This window comes from Zophobas morio, unplaced genomic scaffold, assembly GCF_036711695.1.
Source record: "Zophobas morio isolate AGI-343-1 ecotype UQ-CSIRO unplaced genomic scaffold, CSIRO_AGI_Zmor_V1 ptg000023l, whole genome shotgun sequence".
NCBI classification, from domain to species: Eukaryota; Metazoa; Arthropoda; class Insecta; order Coleoptera; family Tenebrionidae; genus Zophobas; species Zophobas morio.
Window position 1 is genome coordinate 11,401,804 of NW_026972128.1, and position 24,067 is coordinate 11,425,870.

The window sequence follows — 24,067 nt, forward strand, 5'->3', positions numbered from 1 at the left end:
ATTCATGCACAACTAAATGCACACTAAATGCGTGCAGTTTCACCGTGAGATTAAAAAATTCGATCTGATTGGCTTAAGGACGGTAGGCGTTGGTGCCTCCGCTGGCGCTTTGATAAAGCACTGATGACTATTGTCTTTCTCAAAAACATATTAGCACCACTGACTAATCGTACTGAAGATATCCGTCTATCTGAGGCATGCCTCTGTCTGAAGCTGGCCTACACGATGATGATCAGCGCTTATTCCTGTCGAAAGCGCGTACTTCAAATTTGTTACCAAGATGCGTTTTAATAAATCACAGTGTTCTATAAAAGTTATTTGCTATATCTTTAAAATATATTTGAAATTAACAGATATTAAAACAAAAACTAATAGTCAATTTTTCCAGGGGAGGCACTGCCTCCCCTGCCTCCCCTGACGAGCCGCCACTGATGGCTTTAGTGGTAAAACAAATAAACTAACACTAAATATATTTTTAATATTAAATTAGTTAGGAGGAAGTAGATTAATGAGAACAACCGTTTAAGCAGATACATATATACAACAATATTTACATTATCAATATATTTGCAGTAAACACGATTAATTTATGTTATCAAAGCTTTATCAACAATTTTTCGAACGCCGGTTTGTTCATTGACTAGATGAGTGATGGAATTTATACAACCAACCATTCAATTCTTTTTAGTTATACACGAGGTACAATACTTACATTTAATAACATGGGTGTAATACGATAATTCAAGATTGTTATAATACTACTACGTCTATAAATTTTAGCTTGAGTCACCCCCTATCACATTCTTGGATTTTGAGCGACGCAACCATCAAGTTCGAATTTCCAGCAGCATAATCCACACGCAGAGATCTTTTCGAGGTAAGTTTCTTTATACTAAATAAAATGAAGTGAATTTGTGAACTTAAAAAAAATCGGCACAGCATACAAAGTTGCAAAATCAAACTTCCAGACACATCGCTACATAACCTCAAAAAAGTTTTAAATGTTGCGTTCCACTATGTAAAAAATTATTTTCATTCATAAAAATAAGACACACTGTCGCTACACTCCTGCGAAATAAAAAATCACCCCAATGTATGCTCATTTTATTTATTTATTTATATATTTATTATAAACTACTGATAATTTGCAATGCTTTTTTTCTATATGAAAAATTCATCATTTTTATTTAATTGACGAATTCTTTTTTTCTGTGTTATAATACAGTGAAATTTTTATTTACCTTGGCATGCGGCGACGAAAATTATTTATCGTAAAAACACGACAACACTGTTAAACAACACATCCCCTCGCGAGTTTAAAAACCGACTAATCGTGCAGATCGCGTTCGTCAATGTTCGTTTAGGACGCGTTACTCGGTTGTTTCCGCAAAAAACGTCATTTGTGCAATTTGAGCGCACGTGACGTGAGTTCGTCTATTTTGTTTACCAATATTGATATTTTTTAGTCATTTTAATTACAAAAAAATAAAATGTAGGTGATAATTAAGTTATACATGTTTAGTTTTATTTATTTTAAGCAAGAACAAATTGTGTTTAACACAATTTGGTTGCCATTATTTTTTTTTCCTTCTGGAAACGCTTTAACATTGGCTTTTATTTGTTTTTTTCGTTATCACTTCAAAAACAATAAAAGGAGTCTTTATTTAAGTAACACTCGGCAACAGCTAAGACTTAGTCTTATTAGTGACACACATCGATATCACACGTAATTTATTCTCTCTGGAACGATCAGATTGTGCTAAAGGTATGTGAATTTGTTTTGTAATCAAACATTGTATATCAGTGCTGCCAATAAATTTATTGCCACCCTGTGATATTACATGTCGTACGTTATATATTTCGCATAATATATTACGCTAGCGAATTTCAATATCCGCTACTCGAAACAATACATTTCCGTTAATAAGTGGGCAAAAATTTGAAAACGGAGAGATTTTATAACCATTTTAGAAAACTAAAGGTACCTACTATTTTTTTTTTCTATCTAATAAATGTCTAAGCTTTTTGAAATCTTGTAATAATAGTGGCAATGGCATACCTAATGAAACTTTCCGTGAAGATAAGTTAGATTAATGTATTGCAATTGTTTTTCGTAATATATATGTACCTAAGTTTATACAGGTGTTCCATAATTATATATTATAGTCCGTCGGTTGCTTCTACTACACGTTTAAAAAGCGTAATTCAGAAAAACCCTTTTTTATTTAATTAACCCCCGAGACACGGTAATTAATCAGAACCAAATTTTGGCGAATTATATTTTGAATGCCAGTGTATACGTCTTTGTCAACTATAGCTTAAATTTCCTCGACTGAAACTGCAAATCGATTCTAATTTAAATAACAAAAACTTGATGTCGTGTCATTTTAATGTTACTTGTAAACACCAAAAAGTCGTAGGAAATGGCAAATAAATTTAGCTAGTGTGGTTCGTAAAAATGTCAACATTTTATTAGTGATTCATTGTTGCTGTGTTAATCATAATTCATAATATATTGCTGTAGTGTTAATCAGTGTGGAAATTACGTACGGAATAAATTTAATTATTTAAAAACCTGTAATATTTAAATTATTTTCATAACTGCGCGTTTTTACGACGCCCTTAATTTTTAACGATGACATCACAACGTGTACTTTTTGCCCTCCTGAACTCATTCATAAAGAGTTGGCTTCCACAGTAACTACGATTTTACAATCATTCAGTATTTTCCCACACTCCAGTGCGGTAAAATAACTCAAAATTTTTTAGGTTTCAGAGACCCGTGAAAAATAAATTGCTCGCTTACGAACTTAAAGAGTTTAAAAGTTAATAAATAATTTTAAACTGAGTTTATTATGTAAGCAGTTTCCACCTTATACATGATAAATAAATGATTAATTGATTACTAAAGGGTCAACAAAAAATTACCAATTTTGATGTATAGCAACAGAAAGAACACAATAAAATATTCTATATAGGAGCATTTAAACTGAAGAAACTGGACAATAAACTCCCAAATCAAATTATTTCAAAGAAGCTTTTTTTTGAAATGAAAAAAGAACCATTAACAATTACTACAACATTACCATTATAGTCACTAAAACGTGGAAAACATTATTAACATTTAAGTTGAAATATGCAAACTTTTTGGATAAGTTATAGTGGAAATACTATGAGAAGAGGCCGTATCATTTGCGTTCTAAAAATCATCTTTCCCCACAGAAAATGAAGATCTTTTCCACAAAATACTTAGTTACGAAAAAATTGGGTTCTATATATGTAACACGGCTGACTATAATAGGCACTGCAGTTTCTTCCTCCTAATACGCAAGTAAAATTTATTCTTCTACAGGTGTGTTCTTGTCAAAGTATTTTCACTCTATCATCTGCAAGACATTCGTATCCAAAACTATATGTCGATAATCATTTTCTGTAAAAGAAATTCCACGTACCATGCCCATATGCAAGTTCTACCCTGCGAGCTATTAGTGTTTGTGTGCTGAATCCTATGTTGTACCTATTTATTTGCTCGCCGGTCCCACATTTCATCACTATAGTAAATTTGAAAGTAGTCAACTTGGAAATTATTTATTTAATAACAGTTTTTTCTTTTGTATATATTTTTTTGCTTATTATGTTGGCATCAAAATTTGACCACTGAAATGAAAACATTTTTATAAAATACAAAGTTTAACTATATCACGTATGTCCTGCTAGAAACAAGATATATTTTTTAATGTACACACTGTATCTTTTTTTTATAAATGCTGTTTTTATAAAATATGGTCGCCGTTTATTCAATCACATATTAATACCACAGACCTAAAAAAAACGTTGAGTATATTTTACGTTTAAGTTTCTAATCCCTAAAAATGTTACTATCTAATCTATATATTTACTTAGTGATGGTTTACAAGTTTAGCGCACAAATGCTACACTTTCTACTTTAGGTGTAGTAAATTACCTAAAATTAAATCGTGAAATGTTTTAAGCCACTTAGTACAGACGCAACTCATTTAACTTAATTTTAAAGTCCGATCTTATGTAGGTCATGCATTAACTCTTAACTCATGGGTATCTTGAGCAGTATCATATATTTGAGGACTTAGAAAAATCGATCCTGACATTGTAATATAAAACAAAGCGGGAAACAAAATCTGGTAACTTTTTGTAATTATGGCCGCATAAATTCTTTTCTCCACACTAAGTATATGATATAATATTAAAAATGAACTTTCATCTTTGAAATTACAAAATATGGCTTATAGTGTAACACATTTATGAATTATAAATGTATGTTTAACAGTACAACGAAATTATACAATTATATACTATTAGTCAGCTAGTAAACGTAGTGGAATAAACAGTTTGCACTCGCTTCAAAATATATCACGAGTACGAGAATAAATAGTACGTACTACTGCAGTAATATCAACCATTAAGCATTTATTTCTACATATCCCTACCGAGAGAGCAATAAAAAATACGATCAAAAACACTCATCCGTTTTCGTGGATTTGTCTTTGATAGACATTTCGACTTATCAGATTACCGTCAATTAAGTTTGACTTGAAAATGCAACGATCAAAGACAAACCTCCAAAAATCCATGGTTGTCTTTGGTCGTGGTTTTTATTGTTCTCTCGATAGTATGTCCATAGTTTTCTTATAATAGTTTCAACAACAGCAAACAGCTGCTTGAAATAAATCGGAAATAAACTCTTTACTAAATTTAGGGACATTAATATTATTGCCTCCTGAAAACCTGAATCCGTTGTTTTCTGAAATAATATTTGTTTTGTATGTATAGGCGCCATCTAAATCAATAGATTTTTCTAATAGAATTTCTATACTTCTGTTTTAAATTTTCAACATCTACTTATCATAATACATACTACGTCCAAGGACACCTTCAAAAATAAACTGAAACGAAATTTAAAATGTTTGCAATTTCAGTGGTTTTGTCTTTAAAAAAAATAGTTATCTTCATTGTCATATATCAGTTGTTGTTATTATTTAATAATAAGGACTCTATGGAGATTTAGTTCAAAATTACTCATCTAAAAAACCTACACAAATATTTTCTTCTTTCGGAAATTCAGTAATTTTCTCAGTTAAAGGTTCACCTGTAGGCTGATTTTCTCCACGACTTTTAGAAAACTGGCTGCTTCTCATTAAGACGTATCTTTTTTCTTGTGGAGGAGTTTTCAATACATTTCCAAAATGTAATATCTCCATTATAAACAGACGTATTGTTATGTTTTTTGAACAGTTTAGCATAATTTTTTTACAATTTTGATGAAATTTTTCATCACGTACTTTTAAAAATCAAAAGCTCAGTTATTTGTGGAAATTTCGGAACGCGCTTGTCACTACTGTTTTCAGTTTATAAAACTCTGGCAATTACAAAAGAAACTTTGGTGACTTTTTTATCGGAAATGAGGTACAATAAAAGCAGTTTTTTCCACAAGTTTTGTTTAATTCTCTCTCCGCTCTTAAAAAATGTAGTTTTGTAAATTAACACCACAAATTACAAATTAAATAACACTGCATAACATAAAACTGCTGAGAGTAACGTAGTAATAAGTATCATACTCGAGCTATCGCCCCATAACTTAATACAAGATGTTAAATTTTTGTGATGAAGCAAGAAATTAATTCTGTTTTCTTCTTGGTAAATGTTCTACAAAAATCTAACATTTTAGGCACTTTATCATGGAAGGTCAACTAGTACGAGATAAAACAATTACGTAAATGACACACTAGTGTAAATTAATATTTTTCTGTTCCAAAGGTTATCAGAAGATTTCTTTTGCGTTGTTCCATTACGGTACGATGGCGACAATAGCAACTGCTAAAGCCGCTACTAGGCAAGAAATTGTCGAAAAATTGAAAACTTTAACTACGGAAGAAAAACAGCGGCAGTGTAAAATAGTACTAGAAAAGGTATTACGTAAGAACTATAATTATTACAATTGTTTACATTAATTACCTTTCAGTTATTGAATTTGCCTTCGTTTCAAAACTGCAAACGAGTGTCTACTTACTTAAGCATAGACAATGAAATCGACACCGAACCAATCGTGCGACACATCTTTGAAACTGGGAAGGAATGTTTTGTGCCAAGGTAAGTCCTACTTTTTTTTAACTTTGTTGTTCTATACTACTCTATGCGGTATTTGTAGATATAGCAAAGCGGGGATGCAAATGGTCAAATTAAGTTCAATGAATGATTGGGAAACTTTGCCTGTTACTAGCTGGGGTATTAAACAACCTCGTCTGAAAGACGAGAGAGACGATGCATTGGAGACAGGTATGTAAATGTCTGACTTTAGAGTCTAGTAAAAGAATTCCAAAATAGGGGGTCTGGACTTTATCGTCGTTCCTGGAGTTGGATTTACTGCAAACGGGCTCAGACTTGGACACGGCGGCGGTTATTATGATAAATTTATGACAAAAGTTAAGGCAAGTCAAGAGGTTCCTCCGGCACTTGTGGGTTTGGCTTTCAACGAACAAGTTTTGGAAGAACTGCCGGTCACAGAGTGCGATGTGCAAATCGATCGGGTACTATATGCTGATTCACAATAAAACTCTGTAAATGTGTATAATATTTATATACATATACATTTAATATAAAATATAATTCCCTGTACCAAGCCAACACTATAATACAAATATATAAATACAATTAATAAAATCAAGTCCTTGTGACGAAAAAACCGTTCTTAACACTTAATAACAAATATACTAAACTTTAAGTTACAATACTGAAGCACATTTATTAGGCCCGATTTTTTTAAGTGCAATACTATTGGTCAACTACTCTATTGTCATCACAAGATCAGGTCAAAAAATTATGGAATAAGTCCCTACTTGAGATTCAAAGTATTTGGCGAGATTTACTTATAATATCAATAAACACAACCTTGTGGATTAACCAGTAATTTTAGATACTTTTCATTTTCTAATACTTTGGTTCTTTGAAAGACCATTATTAATTTGCATATTGGAAGCAACACTTGTCGGTGAGAAATTTTTAAAATGTTCTAAGGCCACTATTTTGGCTAACGTAAAGCAGAATCAAAGTATTAGATAAACAAAAGCATAGTCAAAGCTGCAATCACAACTTTTGTACTGAAATCGAGATAAAAAATGCCATTATTAAGGCGCCTTTGTGCTGCAAACAGCTGTTTCAAGGTATCATGGAAAACTATTCCCATCAAAACAACACAAAATATCGTTAAACATTCACAAATTAGCATTCATAATACAGCTACATCAAAAATTGACAATCGTTTTCTATAAAAAAATGCAAAAACACTTTCAACAATTTACGAACATAAATCCTTAACGTAGATTATTACAACGGCAGCACAGTTTTCACTAAAACTCAATTTCTAAAGTTTCTACAACCTACGAAAGGAGGCATTGCAGCGCTTGACAGTCTTATATACGTTTTAAAATAAGTTAAATGTTCAATTACTACAGTATGTAATGACACTTAGATTCTTAACAATATTAAAATAAATACATAAGTATACACAATTAGATCAAGTACGAATATTAAAGCTTTTTTTATTCCTACTACTGTGCACTTGTTGCTTACTACTAAAATTTTCAAATTAAACTGAAAATATTGAGTATTTTTTGACCCACTGTGCTTTATTATCTACAACCCAATGAATCTGAAAATGCAGTGTTGCATTCTTAAAACATAAATTAAACATATAACAATTTTTGCGTAATAAAAAATTGAATCAAATACATTAATAAAAATAGAATATAAAATAAAAAAACACAATATAAAAATAAACAATATAAGTAACTCAGCTTCATCGTGAAACAGTAAGTTCATGTAAAGGTTGAACTTAGTCACTCAAAAATATTCGATAAAAGTGCCGTGACTGCGTTTTATATATTCCGTACAGAACGCAGTGTTATAACAATCTAACATCACAGGACAACTTTATCGAGAACGAATATGTGTACTACCAATTCCATATACACATAATTTGAGCTGCCTATGTCTTCATACCCCGTAGGCACTTTTTTACATTGTGAAGCCAACCTTTTTCAGGTCAAAGCTCCGCCCTATAACGCTCCCATCTAGCATCATCGGATTCGTGAGTCAAATATCGTACGTTTATTTGGTTTTCGAGAGTCCTCAGATCGCACCATGTTTGATAGTCCTTTCAAACAAAAAAGTTACAGCGTTAGAAATACAACTATAAAGAACTGACATATTCTGCATGTTTTTGTAAATTTTGAAGGTCACTACAGTTGACTCAAATGTGTATGAATTCTAGTATGGACCTTGCGCTCACGACCTAACATAAAAAATTAAATGAAAACTCTACTGTGATTTTTTCCATTACGCACGGTTTGCCGCGACAACACGAAATAAACCCATTATGTAATTAGTTTGCGTATATGCGTATATTTTTGATATCGCTTACCTGTAACCAAATGTGTTGTAAAGATTTATCAACAGTATATCGTTTTCTCTGTTTAACTTGTAACAAGTTGTTAATAAGATCGATAGCTAGAATAATATGAAAATTAAGGATCACTATAATTTTTTTTTAAAACTTTACCATCTGATGAAATTTCTTTCCACGGATTCGGGGGATACATAAAAGCTGCATTTTGAATTTGTTCGTTAATATCTTCGTCTTCGTTAAACGGAAACGTACCACTAAGACTTACGTACACTATAACACCTACACTCCACATATCTAAAGAACGGTTATAACCCTTATTTCGAAGAACTTCAGGGGCTAAAAATGCGTAGTTTTTGGTTGTTAACACATTTTTTTATTTATCACTTACCAAGATATGCAGGTGTGCCAACAACGGATCTACGAAACGACTTTTCGCCAATAATTCGAGCAAAACCAAAATCACATAATTTGACTTGTGGAAACTCCGCATCCGAGCTTAGAAGCACGTTTTCTGGTTTCAGATCACAGTGAACGATATTTTTGCTATGTAAATGCTTAAGTGCAATTAAAATCTAGAAAAAATAAGACCTCACGTCAAGAGAAGACCATAAAATTTTTGTATCATTTAAATATTTATGTGTCAACAAAACTTCTCTTCATACCTGCGTTATTAGAAATTTTGTAACCCGTTCAGTTAATCGTCCTTTCTCATGTGACAATATCATTTCTAACATATCTCCCTTAAGTTTTTCCATTACTACAAATATTCTTTCAGGAGTTTCAAACATTCGTTCTAAATTCACTACACCAGGATGAGACAAATTTTGCAGAATTGCCACTTCATTTTTGAGTTGAGCTTCTTGTTTTGTTGGAAATCTTAATTTATCTATAACCTATGAAAAACAAGTTATTTTGACACGCAAATAAAAATGATTTAACGTACTTTAATTGCTACGGTTCTGGCAGTTTTTCTATGAATTCCTCCATAAACAATACCAAACTGTCCTGAGCCCAAAACTTCATCAGGATATATTTGATAAATTTGGCTCATGTCCATGATTTGTTCTTCACTTTCATTGCTTTCTTCCGGTTCTAAAAATTTTTTGTCCAATAAGAAATCACGTTTTTTTGTATGTATTTTTAAAATGTAGCAACCAATAAATCTGTGGTGCAAATCTTAAGAAAGCTCTTTTATGTAACTACTTGAAACAAGAACCACTCTATGTTAGACCAGACTATACTTAACACAAAATATACATACTAGGGCCAGCTGTCACAGGCATGAGCGCTTGCCTAATGGTAGTTTCCCAACTTTTCGCTAAATATGCCCCAATTCCACTATCAGGGGGAGGTAAGTTAACGTTATTACCGTCTTGAAGATCATGTAAAGGGTCTTGACCAACAAAATAATCAACATTTGCGGTTCGGATTTCAAAACAATGCATTACATCTAGAAATTCGTTTATAAAATAACCTGTATTAACAGTGAATAAACAATCGTACCGGCTTGTTTAATTCGTGCGGAATCAATTGCTAAAATTTCTGAGAGAGGTATTTCTTTATAATATTTCGAACCCTGATCACTTTGGAATAAAACAATAGCTTTAGTATCTAGACGCCAAAAGTGGCGTCGCACCATTCGATCTTTATTTGTAAAATGCACTAGCCATCCTTCTTTGATCACTTTGGAACCTCTCCTTTTGGTGTGCTTGACAGACTGGACTATTCGTTGTAATGGAATGTTGGCACTCGGAGAGGAAGAAGAACTACAACTATTTCTTTTTTGTGTTAATAATACCAATTATTCTAATCTCACCTGGAAGGAATTGAATCGTTGTCATCATCATGAACTGGAATAACTTCAATATATTTATTAGCACCATTCAGTTTTTCGTTTTCATGCTCATCTTCTGTTAAAGTCATGTTATATTGGCTGTCATTACTCGCTGAACTTTCGGCATATTCAAAATTGCCAGATGTATCTTTTGGTAATTCTCCTGTGCAGTCTTTGGGTACTTTATCTACGCATTTTTTATGGGCGTTATAATTACAGTCTTTGCACTGTAAACCCTGTTTAAAAAGTCCTTTCAGTAATTTTTTGCAGTACTGACACACTGTTGGCCTTGTGTAACTGTGTAAAACAAAAGTGTGCGGAATTTTAACTCGACTCGACATTTCTTTTTCCAGCCATACTGGACGCCCTCCGAGGGATGGTGATCTGTTTTGACCCTGAAACTAATACCTAGAGGTTGTAGAATCTGTATAATCGGTACGGGTTTTTAACATAACCCACATGAATGAGATGACAATGGAATTTTTTTCAATGACCCTACATAAATACTGTTGTATGGCGTATTTTTTAAATAACGCTATCGTTTTACTTACTGTGTTAGCTATTCATGAGTGGTTTTGAATAAAACAAAATATGTATTAAATAAAATATATTCAAAAAAATATACATATAAAAATAAAAATAATACAAACTCTGACTCCTCCACCATAAAAACTGTCTTTCAAACTGACATGGACGGAATTAACAACTAATATATATACTTTACAAAAATTGTAATATAACAATGAAAAACACCACATTAATACCATAAAAAAATTTTTTTTGTTTAATACTGAAATTACGTCAAAAATTCTATAAAGAGAATCGAGGCTACCCACCCAACTAATAAACTAATTGAGTGACAAAAAACGAGTACAAAAGGTATATGGACACACTTAACACTTATACCAAGTGCAAATACTGAGTCATTAAAAAATACCAAGTGGAATGTAATGTTGCAAAATATCTAGTCTTTGTGGCTGTTTCCCCCAGTAAAAAAATTTGCAAGCCTTACCAAGCCGCTATCCTCAGTTTGTGTGGAATTCGCCGACAGTAAAGACGAATTCGATCCCCCTGATGGACTTCTTGGTACTTGCAGTGTTGTTGATCGTCTCCTCTGTTTTTCTTCTAACAATGTATATGAGCAATTATTGGGAACCTTAACCACACATCTTTTGTGATAATTTTGGCCACATCCTATAATAATCCAATTAGTGCTTTTAAAAGTGCACATTTAAAAAAAAATTACCTTCACATTTAAGACCTTGACGAACAAGTCCAAAAAGCATTTCACCGCAAAAATCGCAAAACGTCGGAGTCTTATAAGAATGAACTGAGAGAGCATGAGGTCTCACAATAGTTATATCTGGAGTGGACGAAGATGAGACCACTAAAATACCAGCAAGTTATTCTTCATTAAAGCAGATTCGATAAAAGCGTACCTTTCCCTGTTAACACGATTTCAATTAATGTCTCATCTACAATTTCTGATGCTGAATTAATAAACTGCAAAATGTTGTTGGAATTATATTCGTGTCGGAAGAGCAAAAGGCGATCTTCTAACCTATTGATGCCATGATCAGGTATCTAAAAATGATACAGTTTTATTTATAAATTTGGAATCTAAATGTCAAACTCACTTTTGAGTTTATAAAGCTACACGCTAAATCCTTAATGGTTTTAAGATTTAAGGAAGCTACTGGAACTGTAATTGCATCTCGAATCAATCCAAATTGGAAGAGGAACGTCACTTCTGGTCCTTGTCCATCCATTTTTACTTGAATCTATTTGAAAAAGGTTTTAGTTGTGTTATAAATAATTGATCAATATATTGTAAGATGCTGTGACCTTTCCATCATTCATTCCGCCAATGAATTAATACTGAAATATCAAACCGTCCACATTAGTGATGAGACAAATCAGAACGCTATTTACACATTTTTTAAATAAATTCTGTAATAAAACCGATAGTACCGTTAGGCAACACCTTTAATTTTGTATAAATTTTGCAATACTTACAGCATACGTAATTTTTGACGTCAGTAGTTACACCACTTGTTGTAACCAATAACTACCCACCACTAACTGGTTTTTTACTATTTACAATAACATAAAGCATTAATAAATGGATTGTAAAAACAACCTCTTAAGACACTGTTAAATGACGTATAAACATGACAGGTTGACAAATGACAACAAAAACTTCAAGGTTGGCAACCACTGAAACACACGTGAAGAGTACCAACATACCCTCTCAGAAAAAATGCATTTCTCAATTAAATACCAAAATCAAAATAAAAACGTCTTTGCAAAAAATACTATATAACTATATGGCTTTATAACTATCTACTTGCCGAGAAAATATCAATATTCTTACTCAAATTTATGAACACTGCTAGACCGACAAGAATGTCTGCCATGAAGCAGTGGCGGAGCTGGGCTTTAAGGACGTAAGGATGTGGTCTCATGGACAACGTTACTTATGTGGATAACATGATGTTATATTTTGAGGCTGCAGCACCCATGGCACTTCCCAAACAGCGACAGCTCGGTCGAGCTGGAGTGTGCAGGAGATTGAGGCCGTCGCTCCGACTACTCTGTACAACTGTAGTAAATTTTTTTCTCCTTTTCGATAGTTTCGTAGTAAAGTTTGTCGAGAATTATAAGAATTTTATGGACTTCCAAAGTTAATTCGTTTTACAGGCCTGTTGTCAATTTTATTGTACAGCTGAAGAGCGGGGCGAACTCAGGTACAGTAAACATCGGCTTTCTCCTGACAGGGTCTTTACCTGTACAATAGAATTGACGACATGGCTGTAAAACGAATTAACGTTGGGAGTCCATAAAATTCTTATAATTCTGGACAAACTTTACATACAGGCGCCAGTCGTTTTCGGAAATACCCAGGTGCGTACATACAAATTTGAGTTTGTGCGCAGCTCAAGGTCACGGTCCTTGAAATTTTGAAACCACTGCTCTAGCAAATAGCATAATTTCCTTGTAGAAGTAATAATATTAAGACATACTTTAAAATTCCGTATTGATTTGTGTGATAGATAGATTTGTGAGTAGACATACTAATGCAAGGAATTCAAAATATTATTCAAAAGTTTTTTGTTCATCTCCCCTAAAATGTTGATGATGTCTTGTGTTAGAGCCTCTGGCGGGGACCTGTTTCACCCCTCCCCACCCGTAAGGGTGGGAGCCAGAGCCACCCCCACCTTGGAACACAGGGTAGCATTCATTCTTAATGCTTAACTCATACATACACATTCAATTCTCAATTCTCAATTCGTAACTAACATTCAACTATCTCGACCGCACGGTCACATAATATTCAATTCTTATCATTCTTATTTATCTAACACTTGTCACTAGCAATATACATTTATCTTATTGTTCGCTGGTCTTTATTCATTTATACAAACTTCGACATGGTCCTTCGAGCCGGATTAGCGACAGAACAACAGTGGTAGTGATAAGTGTAATTCTCAACATATCATTCATCGGCTGGAATTCAGCAAAGTAGTTATCAAAACATCACCTAGAAATCATCCGCGCAGTGTTCAACTATCGGTGATGACCGCGAGTGCTGCGCAAAATCCTCAAGTATCATTCAGCGTCAGCCAAGATAATTCTATCCAGGAATCCAGGATTCCAGGTAAGCTTTAATTCTGTTTGGTTGGTGTAATACATTTATTCTCGTACTCAAGATGGTGGTAATCCAAGACAATACTTTTGTTAAATTTTCAATTCTTCTCAGCGAAATAGATTCACATTCTAATTTTATATACTAAGTGCAAAAAAAATCCGAACACTTGTATAGAATAATAATTTTTTGAAAATCTTTTGGGTTTACAGTCTACTACTTACTACTAGTAAATGATGAAAAATTCAAATGGAAATATTAACACCTAAGCTAGTAATGGGTTGGAGCAGCCCTGTTATTGAGGCATTCGTTTACACGTCTTGGCATGGACCTAATGAGTCGATCAATGTCATCCTGATTTAATTCATCTCGAGTAGCTTATACTTCACGCTTCAGATCGTTTAAAGTTTGTGGTGGCCGCTGAAGATGAGTTAAACGTCGTCCTATCATATCCCGTACATGTTCTATGGGTGAGAGGTTAGGAGATCTAGGAGGCCATGGCAATAACTCCACTTCATACTCTTCAAAAAAGTTAAAAGTGTTTCTAGCAATGTGTGGACGCGCATTGTCTTGTTGAAAACCAAGCCCAAGTTGCGTTCTTAAGAAGTGAAGCAGATGTGGTTCTACCACTTCTTCCACATATCGCGGAGAGGTCGTACTCCCCCTAATAAACACTAACGTAGATCTACTACCGTAAGCAATACACCCCCACACCATTAATCCTACTGTGCGGTGTACATGTCTTTCCACAGCAAATTGAGGATTTCGTCTTTCTCTACGTCTTCTTCTCACTAACATACGGCCATCATGCATGGATAAACAAAAGCGCAATTCGTCATTGAATGCAACAGTGTTCCATTCCTTGTCCCATCCACTACGTTCCCTGCACCATTCGAGTCGTTGACGCTTATGTACAGGTGTTAAAGGTAAAACAAAGTGTGGGTGGTAAGTTTTAAGGACAAAAGATCTAATACGGTAGTATACGGAACGCATGTTTATAGGTCTAACAACATCAGCAAACCATTCGTTGGCAATTGCCCGAGTTGTAGACTTTCGGTTTCTTAGAGCTAACAAACGCAGACGATGGTCTTGGCGCCCAGTGGTAGCTCTTGGTCGCCCGGATCCTGTAGCTCTGTGTCTTCTACCGTCTTGACTTCACGCCTACCAACATTCCGTCACTGTAGACACAACTCTGTTAACACGAAGTGCAATTTCTCTAAAGGACAATATTGCTTCATGCATGCCTATTATTCGACCCTTAACAAAATCACCTAATTGTGAATACTGAAGACGTCTTCGCACTGGGGGCATGTTAACGGCTTTTGAAGGAATTTAAATTGTCGAAATCGAATACCGAAAAACGTCAAAATTTTACAGAACAGCCCCATCTTGCTAGACCTCAAATCAGGACAATAAAAATTAAAATGACGTAAAAGTTCTTCAATTGTCTTCATATGTTCATCATTTCTTACTTATACAACAACCAATGTGTGTATAAAATTTCATTTAAAAATATTGACGTTTTCAAGATGTTCGGATTTTTTTTGCACTTAGTATATCAAATGTTGCAAATCATCAAAAAAGATGCCACTTAAAGCGTCGATTTGAAGACGTACAGCGAATTTATTCAGAATTACAAATGCTTGTAGTTCAGCAAAAATCCGAAACAATGGTAGTCCCGAATGACGCGAGTAACACGGAAACGATCAAACCTATAATTTATAATATCAGAGACGTGCTAAATTATATTCAAAAACTATCCGAATTATATAATGTTCTCATTGAAAAAACTAATCCATTGTGTACTTTCTCGAATTCATGTAAGATAAACACTAACGTACCAACCACGGATCTGGAAAAAACTTGTCAAAATTTAAAGCCTTTAAAGGTACACAAATTAAAAAATGGAGAACCCATCAAAATTCACAAAACCCATTTCAATGCTCTACGTAAATTGCGGTTCACTATTGGTAAAAAATCCCCTCTTGATTCCGTTATTTCAAAAACTCCTAGTATAATATCAAATCGTTCAAAATTTCCAAATTCAACACCGAATGAAGATAAAAATCATCCTGTTAATGATTGTTACAAGTCCGAAGGCGTATCTCTAATTAATTCAGATAAAACGTCTATTGCAGAGTCATCTACCGCACTAGACAAAGTAAAAAGTACTGCAGTTAATTCGAAAAACTGTGGCCCAATGTTAGTCTGTAACCAATTTGAATGTAGATCGCAATATTTATGTAAATCCGTAGACTCGAATATTAAAGACAATACGTCAAACGTGGCAATACTCGACAACAAAAAACATTCCGAAAATGCTAAACCCAAAATAAAATGTCATTCCAGTAAAAACCCACCGGTGCTTCAAAATACCGCGCTGGGGTTGATTCTTAGCGGCAGTTTTGCATATTTAAAAAATAATACTTCCCATCATCACAAAAGTAGTTCAGCCCAAATTATTTCTCGGTTTTTGGAAGCTGAAACCGTCAAAACCGGAAGCAGGTCATTAAGCAAAGGGTTTAAAAGCGATCTTTGTGCAACCCCTTTTCAATCCACCACAGGCCATTCACCCCATGGCTATTTCATGGTCAAACACCCCTTTTCGGAAAATCAGCCGCGGTTAGAGAATTTTACACAAATGCATCCAAAGTGGCTATTATCAGTCGAGAGGAAGTTGGGGCATTCCACAGTCCCTTATTTCGAAAATCTACCTAAATTAGGAAATTCCCCAGAACTCGCTCTCCAACTATTATTGTTAGCAGAGGGACGTGATCATAAACGTAACAAGGGTTTTATTGTCTCTCAAAGGAAGTACCTAGACCTTGTGCACCTGAAGGTACTTAATGAAAATTCCTCAAATAATTCCGTTTACCTGCAACACAATTGTGTTTTAAATCTTCACATTTCTGCCACTAAACTCTGCGTAGTTGCTGACCGTTTAAATCTTAGTTCAAAAAGTTTAAATATGAATAGCCGGAAGTATAACGAAATTACTGATAAAAACCATCTTGAGGGCGAGGGCGTGTATGCGCTCATTGTCAGAGTTAAAGCCGTCCTGAATTCGCGCCTTTCGAAGCCTCTGTCCAGCGACCGGAATAATTTGGTCGCATTTATACCTGGCCAATGCCTCTTTCGGCCAGCCATCAACTGGTCCCTCAGGAAAAGACCACGCCGTCGTTCCCATCAACAGGCCATCCCTTGGCACCTCATCCACGCTTACCATCAACACTTCTGGAAGTCGTGGTACCTCGAATATTTGACCACACTGAAAGGCAGGTTAGGGTGGCAAAGGCCATCTTCCAACGTTCCAGGAATGGCAAGATGGGTCCTCGTGAAAAAGGAGAAATTTCCGCGTCTACAGTGGCGGTTAGGACGCGGCCCTCCAACATCATTTTGGAAAGGAAGTGGTGGTGTGTGTAGTGTCGGTGAAGTGCAAAAGATAATTTCGCAATCGCATGCATTATCATTCTATTTAACCATATTGCATACATCTTGTCAATTTGTTATATACATCTCATTGTTGATTTATTTTATGTACTATGTTCTATGTATTCATATTTGTACCATTGTTATATTCATTCGCCATATTATTCACTCATCGTATTATTCATTGATTTGGTACATTATAATTGTTGTAAATTTACTTTTAGGTCTATTGTAAATATTGTGTATCCACTGATATTGTACACATGTAATTTGTTTTAGATATCTTTGTTTTAGTTAATGCGTTTCTTCATGTTCATTGCTTCTGTAACAATATCCATTCCATTCATGTAAGTTCATTTGTATTTATCATTCTAATATTCCATATAGTTTATTTTTGGTGTTAAAACAATGTAATTGTTTCAAGGCGGGGGGTTATGTTAGAGCCTCTGGCGGGGACCTGTTTCACCCCTCCCCACCCGTAAGGGTGGGAGCCAGAGCCACCCCCACCTTGGAACACAGGGTAGCATTCATTCTTAATTCTTAACTCATACATACACATTCAATTCTCAATTCTCAATTCGTAACTAACATTCAACTATCTCGACCGCACGGTCACATAATATTCAATTCTTATCATTCTTATTTATCTAACACTTGTCACTAGCAATATACATTTATCTTATTGTTCGCTGGTCTTTATTCATTTATACAAACTTCGACATCTTGTAATTTCAAAACATGTTAATAAATATTTATACAAAAGTACTCCCTGATTAGTACTTCTCATATTTTGATAAATAATATTATAAGCTATACACAGACGTCGGTTTAGTCACAATTCGTCATTTGAATGATCGATCCACATTATATCTGCCACTTGTCGACGAAATAATTCTTATCTATAAATTTTATAATTCAAATGTCAACTTTGATAACAATTAGCAAGCCCACAACCTAAGAAAGGTGAAATTACTGGTATTCCGTTACCAACCAAAGTCATTTAATAGATAGTCGTTCTCTAGTAACTAACCTTGCTTACCAACATAATATTTTTTTCATGATTTTTTCTTTGTGCGTCGACCTTAGGACGCAGCTCAAACCTTGGTAGAAGGAGACATGGTATAGGCATCCGATGTACCAATTTAAAAATCGTCTGCGCATCTATTTATGACGTCAGGTGGCATCAACGACCCTGTGAGCTTCGCTAGGGAAGTCTAGGGAATTTCAGCTTGAGTTGTCATCGCTCTGTCAAATACGTCAATTAGTTGTCGGCTAACGAAAGGTAATGAAATTAATAATGATAAAAATGTAACTATTGAAAGTTGAACGGTCCAAAAATGTGGTTTCGTACCCATTTCGATAAATGTGGGACATCAGCAAATGCAAATACCAATTTGCTCTTATCACTTGGGTGTTGAAAGGAGATTTTTGACATATTTATGCTCAGTTCTCTCCACAAACCTAAATTCTGCGATCACATCACACTTTCTCGTTGCGCTATTGTCAAAAGTAGCCAATTTTAATGTTTAATTTTTTGTAACTCCGTAACAATTTTTTTTAAGTACGCCACTGCTGAATATTTGGCGGTTTTCTCCTGGAATCCGACGCACTCCGACTGATAACGATTCCACCTGTCATGCGCATTGACATTTGGACGCGCCTGGAAAATAGTCCGCCTCCATTTTATGTATACGCATGATAAAACGGTTGACGACGTTCCAGGGGCGTAAGTAGCACTAATTTATAAAAATCTAACCCTCGCATTGTGTCCCATAAAAATATCGCTTTATTTCTAAATTTCACGTATCAAATCTCATTTCAATAAGGAAAGCTCATGTTTAATCACGGTAATGGCAATTAAGCGATGAGGTGAGAGCGATTTTAGGCTCGACACAAGCCTGGTTGCATAAAGTGTCATCATTTTCCCTGTATTTGTAAATAAGAAATTTGTAAATACGGATGTGGATCTAACCTGTTATGAGCGGGAAATGATTTTAATATGCTTTTAAGAAATGGAAGAGGCTTTGAATGTTAAAACGGAGACGCCACCTCAGAAAAATGAAGAAACGGTTGTTCTACAAAACATCCCGTTGGAAAACGAGGAGGAAATACCGATAGTTTTTGGCGATTACGTGGAGAACAATTCGGACGGAAATCTTCACATTAATAGCGAACAAGATGTCATACATACGTATATCATACAGTAAGCATGGTGTTGTTATTTTTTCAATTTGTGACAATTACGTTTAGGGAAGAAGATTACAATAATATTGAATATGAAGAAACAACGGTTGTTGAAGAAAGAGATGAGAGTGACGATGAAATGTCTGAAGCGTCCAAGAGAGGCGATCATACTACAGACGGTGCTGCTACGGAAGCTGATGATTCTATGGATTATGAAGAATATTGTGAGGAAGCTGAAGCCGAAGATGACCCTGAGGATCAACCTGATTATATTGATCCTCAAGAATTTGAAGGTGGTGATTATGAGTGTGATTTGTGTCAACGTAAATTCAAAACTACAGCTGTAAGAGAGCATGTAGTGAACACAATTTGATTAATTAATATGGAGATATTTTTCAGGGTTTGAAAAGACATATTACTGTAAATCACGCAGAAGAAGAAGATTTGAAGGATCCACTTACTTTCCAATTGTGTTCTTGTTGTGGGGAGCCAGTGGATTCAGCTCATACAGTAAATAAAATTTGTGTGGTACCCCACATTAAAATTAACAATTTCTATTTTAGATTGGAGATTTTAAATGTGAAACATGCGACAAACTTTTCGTGCAGCAGAATAGTTTAGATCGGCACTGTAGTATAGAACATTGTGAAGGTGATATTTACAAATGTGTGGAATGTAAAAAGGAGTTCAAGATGAAAGAACATCTTATTGAACATATGAAGGTGCACCCTCTATCTAAATGCATCAAATGTCCAGATTGTAGTCGAGAGTTTACAAGGAAATATCATTTAGATAGACATATTGCTCAGACTGGGTGTAATGGGGCTCCTAGAAAGACATTTGTGTGCAAAGTATGTAAACTTAGATTATTAGTGTGTCTTTATTATTTTTTCTTGTCTTAGGTCTGCAATAAAGTTTTTCATCGCAAAGATAACTTGGCTGATCATCTAAGAGCCCATGCTGGACAAGGAAAGAGGAAAAAGGTCTTCATTTGTGAATATTGCCAGAAAGAATTCCATGGTTCTGCTCTCCTGAATATTCACATAAGGACCCATACGGGTACTCGTTAACTTCCACAATTATGTATATAGAAATTATACAAAACATTTTAGGCGAGAAACCATATCCGTGTGATTTGTGTCCAAAGAGGTTCCCTTCTAGTGGAGCTATGAAGAAACATCGACGGATGCACACTGGAGAAAGACCTTATGCTTGTAAAGAGGTAAGCAGAAAATATTAAAATAATTTTATTTTGTTTCCATATAAATCGCCATACATCGCAAAATTACAGTTTTTTGAAAGTGTATTGTGGGTTGCCTTTTCTTCAGATAATTAATGTTTTATTTAACATGAATGTCTTTCAAAGTGACTACTATTAAATTCAAATGGTAGGGCTATATTTAGGTTCTACTAAACCAATCACTAAATTTTACAGTAATGTACCCTGATTCATGTTCTCTAGTAAAAAACTGAATTTTGAAAATTAATCTGTGTACATTAAGGAAACTTTGTTTAGTATAGAGGGTGAATGTTTAAAATTTCGTAGGTAATGAAGATTTAGTAAAAAAAAATTGAAGGTCACTTCTGTCAAGTTCGACATTCATTATTGAAATTTAAATGTGACTGAAATATCCTTTGCAATGAAATTGAAAATGTAATGAAAACGTGATTTTCACTTTACAACTATTTTTCACTAGAAGTGAGTCCATAACTTAATTTTCTGAAATCTACTTCATCAGTTGTAAGATTTGTTATAGTAAAAAAATAAAACTTCATTACCATCAAACCTGATAAAATATCCCAATTACCGTTGCAATGGTTTCATAATAACGAATTGTTTTGATTTCAGTGTCATAACAGATTTGCAGCTAAGGAAACTCTTAATCGTCACATGCGCACTCATACTGGGGAAAAACCCCACTCTTGTCAGTTCTGCGGGAAATCTTTTATCCAAGCTTCCCAACTGCGTGCTCACATTTTCCATCATACAGGAGAAAATGCTTACACTTGCCCTCACTGTAATCGAGCTTTTAACAGAAAACTAAGACTAACAACTCACATTAAGTACATGCACGAAGGAGCTGAGCCAATGGCTTGCTCCCAGTGCGACAAAACGTTCTTCAGAAAAGAGGATTTAGCCAGACATTTTCTGTCCCATACAGGCGAAAGACGTAAGTTAAAATTTATTTGTAAAGTATCCAACTAAAATTTACTTTTAGCTTTTGAATGCGACGTATGCCATAAATCATTTGCCGTGAAATCTTCACTAAAAATCCATCAGTTAACCCATCGCAAAGAGCCTCCTTGTAGTTGCGATACCTGTGGCCGCGCTTTCATTCGACAAGATTGTTTGATGCGTCATATGCGGGCTCGACATAGAGATGTGCTTGAAGATATAATGGCCAGTGCAGAGAAGAAGAGGCTGCAGCAGCAACTACTGAATGCCGCTACAGAAGCGGTGGCTAAAAATCAAGGAAGTTTGACGGAAAATATGGTGTGGAATGAATTGACCCTAACTGAGTCCATTAAAGAATTGTTAACGATTCTTGTTGATGAAGCTTGCCTCCAAGATTTTGGATTCCCAGATGCTCCAGTTGATAAGATTTTAGATTCAGTTATTAAGCGATGTGGGCACAAACCTGCCTCTGAGGAGGATTTTGATTATATTGGGAGAATGAGAGAAAATGCCAAATTGTTGTTTACTGTTGTGATTGATGATGAAGCAGTCAAATCTTTGTTGAATAACCAAACGGTGGATGAAGTGATACTGCACGTTTTAAGGTTAGCAAAGGCTGAAAGTACTTAGAAATCATGAACATTTCAAGAGTTTAGGTCATATTTTTACAGTTACAATTTAACAACTTCTTTTAGTGTCACTGTATATATAATTTCTTTTTACAGTAATATATTATTTTGTATACAATTTAAATGTTTACGTCACTTTATGTTAATACTATTAGCAGTTTAATTAGTGATTTTATTTGGGTTAATATGTATGGGAAATAAGTATTGTTAATAATACATATTTTAATAAAAAAAGTTTCATTTCCTCTGTATTACAGACAACTGAAATTTACCTTATGACTAATTTATGAACAGTGTTACTTTGAACACCCTGAGCCACGTGAATAGGAGTTGTTGAATATAATCTGATAGGAAGACTCCAAACCATTGTTTCAATTGGAATTTCAGAAGGTGCTTGCCACCCACACTGGTCAATTTCAGGTGGTTCTAATTCTTTACTTGTACTGGTAACAAACTCAAAATGTAACCTCCACCTTAATGTAACTGCAACTTACATTGAAAATAAATTATTTAAAATTGAAGAATAGTTACCTAAATGCGTGTTAAATGCTGGAGTAACATGAAGAGGAATAGGTAAAATAAGTTGCATATATTTATACCCCAAACACACTTCATGATGTTTGCTAAATGTAGTAATCCTAACTTGTTTAGATTTTTCTTTATTAACGTCAATCAAAGTTTCTTCTTCACACTGCAGCGACACAGAGACTTGCATACAATTAACTGTGGCAACAGTAAAGTCAAAAGTACCAATTACGTCTTCACCAAGTTTGTACGCAGGTTTGAAGAGGCAAAACCTAGCCACTTTGCCCCAAGTGTTTGATATCATATAAAAGTTTGGATTGCGTCGAGCTGTTATATTCTAAAATAACGCTAGTCATTGTTAACAACGTACAATCACTATTTTTACTTGTAAAGTCTGTAGAGAAATATCCAAGGACGTTTCTTTTTGCCTTATTTCTAAAAAAGGGTTTGCTGGTGTAAGTTCCTCAGTTGTTTCATTACATAAAGCGCCGTCATTAAGAGACACTTCACACAATGGCAAAACTCTGATTGGAACTCTTAATAACTTCACAGGACTGTTGACTCTTTGTGTTCCAATTATAATTTTATAAGAATATTTGACCAACTGTCCCCTGTATGAAGGTGGGGCATCTGCTGGAACTTTCTCTCTGTAAATATCTAAAACATTATGGTAACATAATCTTCACATACAGTATAAACTTCATACAAGTTTTAGTTTGACCAGGGGATAGTCGCAAATCACAGAACAATATTTTCGGTTTTGTCGCAATTTCGATCTGACCTGAATCATGACTTGAAGCTCCTAAAGCAGTGTCAGCAAATGTTGGCTGCAGATTTGTTTTATCCACGTCTTTTTGTATTTTTGAATCTGTGAAACACTGACAGTGGATTTGTGCAGCAGCCCAAGCCAAACTTTCAAAAATATCTGTGTGGCTTTGAGACACTCTGTGAGAGGCTAATGGAGGATGCGTAAAAGAAATGCTACATTCAACAGTTTCACCAGATAAGAATACGTGTCCATGTAATAGTTTTGCTGTAACTTCAATCATCGTGTAAGTTGTAAACGAAAAACTAATAAATTAATTTAATTCACTGACATAATTAGGTTATGTTGTTGACAGTATGACAGTTCTGTCAACGCGAATATTCTAGTGATTTCTTGTTGTTGTAGTTGCCACTCTGTAATCCTCAAATTCTAGATCAC

At 34.5% G+C, this 24,067-nt stretch overlaps 5 protein-coding genes across 12 annotated transcripts in view; 2 read left to right on the forward strand and 3 right to left on the reverse strand.

The window, feature by feature from the left end:
• The window catches only part of Trpm (Transient receptor potential cation channel, subfamily M), a 111,975-nt gene extending 110,642 nt beyond the window's left edge, over positions 1 to 1,333 (reverse strand). For all 4 annotated transcript variants that reach the window (XM_064062450.1, XM_064062446.1, XM_064062449.1 and 1 more), the window contains exon 1: positions 1,242 to 1,333. The gene's annotated coding sequence lies outside the window, so the exon portion shown is untranslated. The remainder of the gene's footprint in view (positions 1 to 1,241) is intronic.
• Mthfs (Methenyltetrahydrofolate synthetase) lies at positions 612 to 6,696 on the forward strand. Of its 2 annotated transcripts, none has more exons than XM_064062456.1 (6): positions 612 to 699; positions 781 to 877; positions 5,794 to 5,945; positions 5,999 to 6,126; positions 6,185 to 6,312; positions 6,361 to 6,696. In XM_064062456.1, exons 1-6 carry the CDS (start codon positions 652 to 654, stop codon positions 6,585 to 6,587), a joined length of 780 nt encoding a protein of 259 aa, XP_063918526.1. In that variant the 5' UTR covers positions 612 to 651; the 3' UTR covers positions 6,588 to 6,696. The 2 variants fall into 2 exon arrangements, with proteins under 2 accessions (XP_063918526.1, XP_063918527.1); XM_064062457.1 differs by lacking the exon at positions 612 to 699 and adding an exon at positions 708 to 728.
• On the reverse strand, positions 6,580 to 12,472 carry LOC135133906 (serine/threonine-protein kinase D3). Of its 4 annotated transcripts, none has more exons than XM_064062454.1 (14): positions 12,291 to 12,472; positions 11,912 to 12,055; positions 11,714 to 11,858; positions 11,521 to 11,637; positions 11,287 to 11,468; positions 10,257 to 10,675; positions 9,944 to 10,218; positions 9,702 to 9,890; positions 9,384 to 9,532; positions 9,103 to 9,333; positions 8,829 to 9,012; positions 8,594 to 8,776; positions 8,456 to 8,541; positions 6,580 to 8,188 (listed from the first exon to the last, which is right to left on the reverse strand). In XM_064062454.1, the coding sequence occupies exons 2-14, from the start codon at positions 12,041 to 12,043 to the stop codon at positions 8,078 to 8,080; spliced, it is 2,403 nt and encodes an 800-aa protein (XP_063918524.1). In that variant the 5' UTR covers positions 12,044 to 12,055; positions 12,291 to 12,472; the 3' UTR covers positions 6,580 to 8,077. The 4 variants fall into 4 exon arrangements, with proteins under 4 accessions (XP_063918524.1, XP_063918523.1, XP_063918522.1 ...); XM_064062453.1 differs by having other exon boundaries at positions 9,944 to 10,206; positions 11,521 to 11,661; positions 12,291 to 12,471; XM_064062452.1 differs by having other exon boundaries at positions 9,944 to 10,212; positions 11,521 to 11,661; positions 12,291 to 12,471.
• A 6,494-nt stretch (positions 12,473 to 18,966) lies between these two features.
• Positions 18,967 to 22,589, forward strand: LOC135134724 (zinc finger protein ZFP2-like). Its single transcript, XM_064063511.1, has 9 exons — positions 18,967 to 19,075; positions 19,360 to 19,552; positions 19,600 to 19,876; positions 19,933 to 20,043; positions 20,097 to 20,384; positions 20,436 to 20,592; positions 20,646 to 20,755; positions 21,383 to 21,704; positions 21,753 to 22,589. Exons 1-9 carry the CDS (start codon positions 19,045 to 19,047, stop codon positions 22,337 to 22,339), a joined length of 2,076 nt encoding a protein of 691 aa, XP_063919581.1. The 5' UTR covers positions 18,967 to 19,044; the 3' UTR covers positions 22,340 to 22,589.
• LOC135134726 (RAB6A-GEF complex partner protein 2) lies at positions 22,543 to 23,995 on the reverse strand. The gene is made up of 4 exons (XM_064063513.1): positions 23,570 to 23,995; positions 23,249 to 23,520; positions 22,870 to 23,200; positions 22,543 to 22,821 (listed from the first exon to the last, which is right to left on the reverse strand). Exons 1-4 carry the CDS (start codon positions 23,910 to 23,912, stop codon positions 22,607 to 22,609), a joined length of 1,161 nt encoding a protein of 386 aa, XP_063919583.1. The 5' UTR covers positions 23,913 to 23,995; the 3' UTR covers positions 22,543 to 22,606.
• Between the last annotated feature and the right edge of the window lie 72 nt (positions 23,996 to 24,067).

What these genes read in the sequence shown, in the direction of transcription:
- Mthfs (XM_064062456.1), top strand. Translation starts at nt 652, where the DNA reads ATGGAATTTATACAACCAACCATTCAATTCTTTTTAGTTATACACGAG. An exon ending in TCTTTTTAGTTATACACGAG is followed by an intron (nt 700 to 780) that starts GTACAATACTTA and finishes TATAAATTTTAG; the next exon opens with CTTGAGTCACCCCCTATCAC. An exon ending in AGACGATGCATTGGAGACAG is followed by an intron (nt 6,313 to 6,360) that starts GTATGTAAATGT and finishes ATTCCAAAATAG; the next exon opens with GGGGTCTGGACTTTATCGTC.
- LOC135133906 (XM_064062451.1), bottom strand. Translation starts at nt 12,043, where the DNA reads ATGGATGGACAAGGACCAGAAGTGACGTTCCTCTTCCAATTTGGATTG. An exon ending in GCCTGTGACAGCTGGCCCTA is followed by an intron (nt 9,533 to 9,701) that starts GTATGTATATTT and finishes AAAAATTTTTAG; the next exon opens with AACCGGAAGAAAGCAATGAA. An exon ending in GAAAGAAATTTCATCAGATG is followed by an intron (nt 8,542 to 8,593) that starts GTAAAGTTTTAA and finishes ATATTATTCTAG; the next exon opens with CTATCGATCTTATTAACAAC.
- LOC135134724 (XM_064063511.1), top strand. Translation starts at nt 19,045, where the DNA reads ATGATAAAACGGTTGACGACGTTCCAGGGGC. An exon ending in GTTGACGACGTTCCAGGGGC is followed by an intron (nt 19,076 to 19,359) that starts GTAAGTAGCACT and finishes TATGCTTTTAAG; the next exon opens with AAATGGAAGAGGCTTTGAAT. An exon ending in ATACATACGTATATCATACA is followed by an intron (nt 19,553 to 19,599) that starts GTAAGCATGGTG and finishes AATTACGTTTAG; the next exon opens with GGAAGAAGATTACAATAATA.
- LOC135134726 (XM_064063513.1), bottom strand. Translation starts at nt 23,912, where the DNA reads ATGATTGAAGTTACAGCAAAACTATTACATGGACACGTATTCTTATCT. An exon ending in CCCTGGTCAAACTAAAACTT is followed by an intron (nt 23,521 to 23,569) that starts GTATGAAGTTTA and finishes ATAATGTTTTAG; the next exon opens with ATATTTACAGAGAGAAAGTT. An exon ending in TTTCTCTACAGACTTTACAA is followed by an intron (nt 23,201 to 23,248) that starts GTAAAAATAGTG and finishes GCGTTATTTTAG; the next exon opens with AATATAACAGCTCGACGCAA.